The sequence below is a fragment of the Miscanthus floridulus genome, chromosome 1, assembly GCF_019320115.1.
Source record: "Miscanthus floridulus cultivar M001 chromosome 1, ASM1932011v1, whole genome shotgun sequence".
Lineage (NCBI taxonomy): Eukaryota > Viridiplantae > Streptophyta > Magnoliopsida > Poales > Poaceae > Miscanthus > Miscanthus floridulus.
Window position 1 is genome coordinate 160,626,529 of NC_089580.1, and position 9,721 is coordinate 160,636,249.

General features: G+C 45.0%; 1 protein-coding gene across 1 annotated transcript; it reads left to right on the forward strand.

The window, feature by feature from the left end:
- Positions 1-1,511: 1,511 nt before the first annotated feature.
- On the forward strand, positions 1,512-8,927 carry LOC136545622 (protein ROLLING AND ERECT LEAF 2-like). Its single transcript, XM_066537628.1, has 6 exons — positions 1,512-1,722; positions 2,977-4,424; positions 4,663-4,737; positions 5,265-5,479; positions 7,002-7,225; positions 8,013-8,927. The coding sequence occupies exons 2-6, from the start codon at positions 3,113-3,115 to the stop codon at positions 8,680-8,682; spliced, it is 2,496 nt and encodes an 831-aa protein (XP_066393725.1). The 5' UTR covers positions 1,512-1,722; positions 2,977-3,112; the 3' UTR covers positions 8,683-8,927.
- The last annotated feature ends 794 nt before the right edge of the window (positions 8,928-9,721 follow it).

Sequence of the window (9,721 nt, forward strand, 5' to 3'; positions counted from 1 at the left end):
TGCGTAGCTTTCAGGTGCGCCGTCGCCATCGGTGCTAGTGTGCTACGGTCGGCGGCCGCGACAAGACAAAACGGGTCGCTCCACCAATGGATCGCCCGTCCCGGTACGCGACGAGCGAACGCGCCGCCGCCCGTCGGTTGTTGTAGCGCGATCGGCGATCGCACGCGCGCGCACGGTCAATTGGTGGTGATCGCGCCTCGGTTGGTTTTGGTCCCTTGTAGCTAGCCTCTTCCCTCACCGCGACTAGGCGACTGTTTGGTTGTTGAGACGAACCTGTTCGTGGGTGCCATGATGCAAGGCGAGATTGTTTGGATACGTAACATCGCACACGACTTTGGAGGTCAAGAAGGACTCGTCAAAGGGACAAATTACAGTTTGATTTGATTTGTTTACAGCCAACTGAAGCCACGGGGGAAAACATTTTCAGAATTGCGTTTGCTGCTCGTGGAAGATCGTGCCATGCGTAGGTCTAGAACAGCTGAAAAGGACACAGGGTGGCAAAAGTCTAAGCTGCCGCGCTGACTACGAATTCTGTAACCTACGAGGGTCACACTCACAAGCCACACCATGATCATCGTGCCGTGTCAGAATCAGCAGCAGGGACGTCTTCCAAGTTCCAAATCCATAATTGTGGATTAGCCATCAAGACGATGTAAACAACTATCGCGGTCAGACGGGAACGGTCGCCAAAGCTTCGATATTCATCCGAGCGGGCCTGTCAATTTTGTAGAATCCACGTAGGCGAACACACCAACCGCCATATATTTGTCCGCTTTACCACGAGCGCGCACACGTGACGCAGCCCATCCCCATGTGAGTCAGTGCGCTCACTGTTACACTACGAAGATCGGTGGATGTGGATCCCGTAACCCGACGAAGATCGGTGCACTTTGTTTAACCGAGTGACGCGTACCCGCCGTACGTACACAAGTGGGATGAATCCGTCGACCCGGCAACGGTACGTGAACCGCGCACGGCGCACCGTCACCACCGAGATCTCAAACTCAAAGGCGACTTCTGCTTTTCTCGGCACAGGCGCAGACCCGAACAAACCTGAAACGTGACGATCCAGAGAGATCACGCGAGCCCCATAGTCCCCCCAAGTGCTAGTGGGGCGCAAATGGCAGCCCACACCCAGAAGAAAACACGCGAAAAGAACGGGGAAGAGCCGAAGAGACGACAGGACGCCTTTCGGCTCGTTCCTCCCCGCCCTGAGGGGCCCACCGGGCGGCCACGTGGGCGCGGGTGGCTAGCTGGCTACGGCTACCACGCACACCGCCGCGCCGGCGCCGCTGCCCAGCCAAGAGCCAACCCGACCACACCCTGTGGACTGGACGCGGGGGACCCGCGGGGCAGTGACCATCATATCCCCAACCTGGCTCGGCTGCACTGTAGCGACACGAATCCCCACGCTCACACGCCCACACGCCCACACGCATCCGGCATCCGTTCCAGTCCATCTATCTGCATCCTTCCGCTGGTGTTCGCAGCACATCATCATCATCATCAGTCGGCAGTCACCGCACCCTGCGTCCCCAGTGCCCACCGTCTTCGAAGCTTCTCCTCTCGACCGGCTACTCTTCTCTCCTTCCCTCGCCGGTCGCCACCCCTCCTCCACGAGACGGACAGCCGGCGGCGATCCTCACCCGCCCAGACGCCGGAGCCCAGCGCCGTGGAGACTCGGACTCCCGCGTCAAGCCCTAGCGCCGCGGGTCCAGCGAGGTGATTATTCTCTCTCGGACTCTCCAACACTCCAAGGATTGATGTCGTTGGCCGTTGCTCTGCGTTTTTAGGCGAATTGGGGTGCGCGGAGGCGGGCGATTTGGGGGGCACGAGTTGGGTTCATGTTGGTCGGATCTTTCAGCTTTCCGTTTGTGCTGGTAGTATGCATTGATGGCTTAGTTCTTCGTTTTCTGGTTTTGGTACTGGTCAGTGCTGAGGAGTCCGCTCAGGGTACCAGCCGGACGTTCTGTTAGGGTATCAGTGGAGGGTGGGGTGGATGATTCGTTCCGTGTGCGAGGAATTTGCGTAATTGTGTGGTGGGCACTGCAGTCACTGAATCAGTTTTACTTGTACTGACCATATCGATGGCTGATAAAGCTCCCGTGCTATGGTTCTAGGCATGTACCCAATCACCGGCGCCGACCTTGGTCTGGTTCCAGCTTGTGCTGTCCGAATCTCTGACAGTTGGTTTCTGCAACGCTTGTCGGAGAATTGGCGGTGCCTAGAATTATCTCACTTCAGATTGGGCCGTTACTACCGAAGGATTCAGATGACACATAGATTCCCGAGTACGACAAAACACGGTGCTATTAGTGGCATGCCGAGGTTGGAGTGTGTACACTTGTTGTACCATAGATTTGTGTGGTGGATTGGATTATTGTCGTATATGAGCTTTCGGTTCTCCGTGGATTGCGTTTCAAGTTTGCGATAACTGAAGGAAGTTTTTCTGTCCATGTGCCGATATAATTGTCCTTGAGGATTCTAGTGGGGGAAAAAAAAGAAATTTCCATAAATGGAACATCTAGTTGTTTGATTTGATTTGTTTTCAGTAGGTGCCTATTTAGCCAATTTTCCGTTACATATGGTATGGTCTGAAAAGCGGTTTTCTGTTACTTTGGTTTCACCTTCCAAAATTTCTTTTTAAGCATGGGTGCATTATAAGCCAGTAGCCATTGTGGAACCTAGAATTTATGATCTGAGCTGTGCAGGATACTTTTGATATGGTAATGGCTCGTCCACTCTTTGCCATTGCATTTCCTTTTTTCTGCTGCAGATTATAGTGTTTTCTTTTAAAAAAAATGATGCGATCAGTTTGTGCACTACACATGGAAGCTAAGTTTTACCACATGCTAAATGGACTCCAGTGGGTATACAGAGTTGCTGATGAAACATCGACTTAATTTTCTTTCATGCCTGCTTCACTGAACTCTGGGATATTATCTGATAGCAAAATTCTTGAATACTTGATTGTAGGCACAAAGTTGATACCACTTTGGCGTCTTCCCTACGGAACAGCTTCCCTCAACACTAGCATTGATCTGCAGTGCATAGCATGACTTTGCATGCACCTTTGGCTTTTGTTCGTCATTGAGGCTGGTGCATTTTTATAATGGGTTCACGATCAAAAAACGAAGATGACAAGGCTCTTGTCTTGTGCCAGGAAAGAAAGCGATTTGTTAGAGAAGCTCTTGACGGAAGATGTGCTTTTGCAGCTGCTCATTTCGCTTATATTCAGTCACTCAGGCACACAGGATTTGCTCTCAGAAAATTCGTAGAGCCTGAAGTACCAACAGATTCCTCACTGTTCACATCAACATCTGCCACTCTAGAGCCTCCTACCATCATGCAGAAATCTACGAACCTATCTCCATCCCTTTCACATCATGCTAGTGACTCTTTCTCTCCAGTTCCCTCACCATTATCTTCAGGACGTTTCCATGTCAATCATATGAAAGCTGGGGGTAATTCAGTGACAACTGTTAAGGAGAAGGTGCTTGAACCTGTAACTGCAACTCTGCAAACATCATCCCCTGTGCGTGGACAAGCTATCCATGACCTGGATGATAGTTCAACATTTGAAGCTCCTCCTGGAACACCACCATGGGACTACTTTGGCCTTTTCCAACCTGTTGAGAGTCAGATTTCATTCCATGATGACAAGGAACTTGGTCATGACTTTGAGAATGATGATGATATCAGGCGTCTTCGGGAGAAAGAGGGAATCCCAGAGCTTGAGGAGGAACTGGAGAAGTCTCCTGCTTATCCTGATTATCTAAAGCGGCGCCTAGGAGAGGAGAAACCTCAAGATCTCAAAGATGTTGAGAAATCTCCTATGAATGGTGGAGAGGATGATCTTGCATTGTCAGAAGATGATTTTGACAATCCAACATCTGAATCTTTAGTGCGGATGTTCAAGAATCGCAATGATACGCCTGTTGCACATATTGCAACAGGTCAGTCACCCACACCGCTTCCTACAGATGACTTAGCTTCAGAGACAATTGATTCTCAGGCTGAAAGACCAAAAGATGACCCAGCAGTTGATCCTCAGACTGAAAGACCAAAAAATAACTTGGCAATCGATGCTCAGACTGAAAAAACAAAAGATCACACAGGAGCTGATTCTCATGCAGAAAAACCAAAAGATGACACGAGGGTACTGGACATTAGCATGTATGAAAGTGACGAAACTCCTGTTACAAGTCCTCTGAAAGAAACCTCAACTTCAACTGCTGCGTTTCCAGTGAACGGGAAATTCAAGGAACCTTTACGTGACGTAAGGAATGTGGTGAGAGACTTAAACTCATGCATGAAGGAGATTGAGATCTTATTTATCAAGGCATCTGATTCTGGAAAAGAAGTCCCAAGGATGCTTGAAGCAGACAAAGTCAATTTCCAGCCTTCACTACCAGAAGAAAAAGGTTATATTTTAGTAGATTTACATTACTGTTCCATAACTCACACATTGGAGTTTTTCTTCAAAAAGAAAGATGGAAAGTAGAAAGGTTTTGGGCTGCGTACACATCATGATATGAAATTTCCCTGTTTATTTGTTAGCATTGCTGTAGCTTCATCTAGCGACCATTATTTTTTGTCACTCCATCTATAGATCTATTTTATTGTACTTACTACTGGAGTTATCTTTATACTTTGGTTCAGCACCAGGATCAACAGCATCAGGTTTTTTTGCAACATTATTTGCTTGTTGCAGAAAGGAAGTCCCTGTTCCTCAACGTAAGTTATTTTACTCTTAACTTGTAACTACTACATTTTGTTCCTTTTCCCCTCAGAGACACAAAGTTCCTATAAATGATTGTAGCACAATGTATTGTTAGTCTGACCCTATGCTATTTTTTGTTTAGTTCCACTTATTTTTGGTACTTATGGAGAATATAACTTTGGCCATGGATTGTAATAATATGTTAGTTGTGTAGTAGTATCATACAATTAGATGTTGGAGGCAGTTTTGGAAATGACACTAGTATTCTCATTGCTGTGTGGTCACTTTTTGTACTGTAGTATAGTATGGTTGAAGTTGAAATAGCTAAGTAGCTAATGCAAATTTGGAGGTAGTGTGTTAGCCTATACCTTTCGCCGTGAGTAGTTGACGTGCTTGGTAGTCATTGCTGCGGCTGCAGCTGCTGTGTCACTGTAGCAGAGACTTGCGGCATCTGTAGCCACAGCAATAGGTACCAATCAGGCTTAGTAGTGCTTTTATTATCGTCCACCATGACTTAGAAATATCTCATGCTATGGTACAGCTCCTCCTCAGGCTGAAGTGCAGTACCTTACCTGGCATAGATCAATGTCTTCACTTTCTTCATCATCTAGAAATCCTCTTGGGACGACATCAAAGGAAGACACTGATGGTTTCACTGGAAATATCTTTGGTGGTGTATACATGAATTCTGGCAGTCATGCCTCCACACTGGACAGGCTGTATGCATGGGAGAGAAAGCTTTATGATGAAGTCAAGGTAAAATTCTCTTTTTTTCTGTTACCTGTTTTATGACTTCTATCCTGTGTGACCAACGAAGTATGTCGGGCTCATTAAGGACATGTACAACAATGTTGTGACTAGTGTTCGAACAAGTGATGGAGGCATGGATGACTTCCCGATTAGGATAGGACTACATCAAGGGTCAGCTTTGAGCCCTTATCTGTTTGCCTTAGTGATGGATGAGGTCACAAGGGACATACAAGGGGACATCCCTTGGTGTATGCTTTTCGCGGACGATGTAGTGCTAGTTGATGAAAGTCGGACATGAGTCAATAAAAAATTGGAGTTATGGCGGGAGACTTTGGAGTCCAAAGGTTTTAGATTCAGTAGAACTAAAACTGAGTATATGAGATGTGACTTCGGCACTGCTACTCGGGAGGAGGAAGATATTAGTTTGGAAGGTCAAGTAATACCTAGGAGGGATACCTTTCGATATTTAGGATCAATGCTACAGAGAGACGGGGATATTGATGAAGATGTTAGCTATAGAATCAAAGCAGGGCGGATGAAGTGGCGCCAAGCATCTGGTGTCCTATGTGACAAAAGGGTACCACAGAAGCTAAAAGACAAGTTTTATAGGACGGCGATTAGACCTGCTATGTTGTATGGTGCAGAATGTTGGCCTACGAAAAGACGACATATTCAACAGATAAGTGTCGCAGAAATGCGTATGTTGCGTTGGATTTGCGGTCATACAAGAAGGGATCGAGTTCGGAACGATGATATACGTGATAGATTAGGGGTAGCACTAATTGAAGAAAAGCTTGTCCAACACCGGTTGAGATGGTTTGGACATGTCCGACGGAGACCTTCAGAGGCACCGGTGCGTAGTGGAATCCTAAGCCAGGATAGTAACGTGAAGAGAGGCAGAGGAAGACCGAAGTTGACTTGGGTAGAGGCAATAAAAGTAGACTTGAAAGGATGGAATATACCCAAAGACTTAGCCTTAGATAGGAGTGCTTGGAAAACAGCTATTCACGTGCCTGAACCTTGATTGCTTCTGCTGGATTTCAACTTTAGCCTATCCCAACTTGTTTGGGACTTAAAGGCTTTGTTGTTGTTGTATCCTGTGTGAGGATATATAGCAGGATTGGCTTGCTTCATTTATGAAGTTATTCAACTCTGAAGAATATTAGCTTATCTTGCAAAGGATTTTTTTTTTCTGCTCTGATATCAGTTCTTGTAAAAATTCCATATCGAAGATGACTAGAAGATGGAACGAATAGATCATACTAAAACCCAAAATGTATTTGTACTGAGGTTCTGCCACACTATGATATGGTTGCGTAGAGGGCTGCGGCTGCGCTGTAACTTCACATGGCTATATAGTGGGTATTACCCATTTATCCTATAGTGAAATGCTTAAACAAACGTTTAACTTAATTTTATCCTGTTACAATAATATAATTGATGTACCTTGTGGAACCATATACCTTTTGCTGTACATGGGAAAAATATGTTGATTTCACTGTTTTTTCCTCCATTCCTATTCCTTCAGGCAAGCAGTGCAGTTTGCAGGCAATATGATGAGAAATGTAGGCAGCTAAGACACCAGGAAGCAAGAGGAGAAAGCCAAATGAGTATCGACAAAACCCGTGCTGTTGTGAAGGATTTGCACTCCAGAATTTTAGTGGCCATTCAGAGAATCGACATGATTTCAAAGAACATAGAGGATCTAAGGGACAAAGAGCTTCAACCACAGCTAGAGGAGTTAATTGGAAGGTATATTTATCCCTTCAGTTCAATCCAATTGGCATTTTAATGTAGTCCTGAATATGTTTTTGTCCCAGGCAGGATTGTGGCTTGTTTCAAACTGATTAAGGCACTTAGGTTAACATGGGACCATCAAATAAATGGGAAGTCTCATTAGGTAGCCTGAATGAAACTGGGCCCAGCTCTGGCCTGGTCCTGGTGTTTTTCAGGTCTTACCATAATAAATGATATAAGTAACTAAGGCCTGGATGAACTTTGCCAGTCTCTGGCTAGGTCCTGATGTCATTTAGTCCTATCTTTACTAGTTATGGAATTACATGGTTGATTGTTAATTACTTACTGTTTATGATGCAGCAGCAATGCCAAAATTTCTTTTAGCTTATGAACTCTGTCATAGGATGTAGCGGCCTCTTGCTTCTGGCCCGTCTGCCTGGCATCGTTAGGGTGGGTCATCTGGGTCTGCCATGGGAAGTCGGAGCTGCTGGATGCTATGCAACCATGCTCGGCAAGGATGACTCATGGTAGTTTTGTGCTTTGCCCCGTCGCGAGGGTGGGTTAGCCTTTCAGGTGTCCTGTGGTAGGCATCACGGTTTGGCTACCCTTTCTTGTACATGTAACTTCTTTTTCGTTTTAATTGAAAGGCAGAGCTCCTGCCATTTGTTTTTTTTTAAAAAAAAACTCTGTCGTAGGATGTAACAGAACTCTGGTTATTTGCTGTGCACTCTGGCAATGCACTTTTCATAATCTTTTTTGTGATATCTGTATTGAACAAATACAATATTTGTTGTATTTGCAGTTTGACTCGCATGTGGGCAACAATGCTCGAGTGTCACCGGCATCAACATGATATCATTAAACTAGTGTCCAACACTGGCAACATGAAGGCTTCAATTCGCTCAGAATCACAGTTCCAAGCAACTCTACTCCTTCAGGTTGAGCTGAACACATTATGTTCAAACTTTCAGAAATGGATAGCATCCCACAAAGCATATTTGCAGAGCCTAAATTCATGGCTACTCAAGTGTGTGAAGTCACTACAAAAGAAGATGAGGAAGAGTTCCAGGAAAAAGAAGGTCGAAGCTGATCCAATAACAAAGTATGCTGTTGCGCCCATATTTAAAACCTGTGAGAGCTGGATAAATTTGTTGGATGATTTACCAACGGATTTGGAGGATGCTGTTAAAGACCTTGCTGCTCATATAAACCGTTATGTGCCACATCAGGAGAAGCAACGGGGTGCTTCAAAGCGAACCTTATCGTTGTCCCGTAGTGGAAGATCAAACGGGGAGATGGGGGAAGTACAAAGGAGTGACCCCCCTATGGATTTACAATCAAGTTTGGAGATATTTCTAGGGAAGCTTGAAATGTTCACTAATATTTCATTGCAGAAATACATGGAGCTCAAAGAGGATATTAATAAGGCGAAGGAGAGGTATGAGAAGGCACAGGCAGACCAGCGGATTTAATTTCTGGCACAGAACATAACTAGTCATGTAGAGATGCCGTCTAATAGGCATAAATTACTTTTACAATTTTTTAAGTTGCAAGATAAGCCTAGGAACAAAAATGTAGAGTGTAGAGTACATGCTAAAATATACCGCTCAATTGCGGTTGTAAAGTGAGGTGGTGATAATTGAAGTCGAAGTTGCGGGGATATAAGATGTACATTCATCCTGGGGCTATATCAATACATGAGTTTTTTCTTCTTCACTATTCTTATCTATGCAGAGCTTGCAACGAGAGTATTTGTGTACAAGGCGATGCGTTCTTGTGTCTTTCACCGCTCTAGGTCTTGTTTGGATACACTTGTATCCATCTTAATATATATGTGTTACAGTTGATTAGTGTGGAATTTAGTATAATTTCTACCACAATCCACTTTAATCCACATGAATTGAATTTCCTGTTCGTTTGGCTGATAAGCCATGGCTGAAAGTACGGTTGACTGATTTGTTGTGTTCATTGGTTGAAAAAGTATGGCTTATAAGCCAAGCGAACACGACGTGAGTTAGATACAAGTGCATCCAAACAAAACTATTATAATGTGTCTTTGACTGCTATAATTATAATTACATAAATAGGGAGATGATGAGCCGTGATTATAAATAGAGAAACGATATAAAGCAACATCAAAACTTGTATTGTAATCTATCTCCCCTAACTAAAAAGACTACCGCACCCATCACTCCTACGTCCGTGCCTTGCGTCAAAATTCAAAAGAAGGAAAGAAACCTGGCTCCTTCCTCCCCGAGAAAATCGGAATTTTGCCCTTATAGGAAGTGGGTTTCGCTAGAATGTCCTTGAATTTGTGGGCTTCGCCAGAATGCTCTTATAAAAGCTGTGTTTCACGCTATTTTGCCATTTCGTGTTTTTTCCAACTTTATAAATTTCTAACCCCATCTTTCCGACCAGACGTGACCGTTTTACTCCTGTCTCCTTCTATGTTATCCGCTCTGCTTCTCACGGTCACGGCAACTTCTCCGTCTCGATCGGTGTTCGGGTGGG

Bases quoted from the DNA above. Each gene is read 5' to 3' on its own strand.
- LOC136545622 (XM_066537628.1), top strand. From the start codon at position 3,113: ATGGGTTCACGATCAAAAAACGAAGATGACAAGGCTCTTGTCTTGTGC. The intron at 4,425-4,662 runs GTTATATTTTAG...ACTTTGGTTCAG, and splicing joins TTCACTACCAGAAGAAAAAG to CACCAGGATCAACAGCATCA. The intron at 5,480-7,001 runs GTAAAATTCTCT...CTATTCCTTCAG, and splicing joins AGCTTTATGATGAAGTCAAG to GCAAGCAGTGCAGTTTGCAG.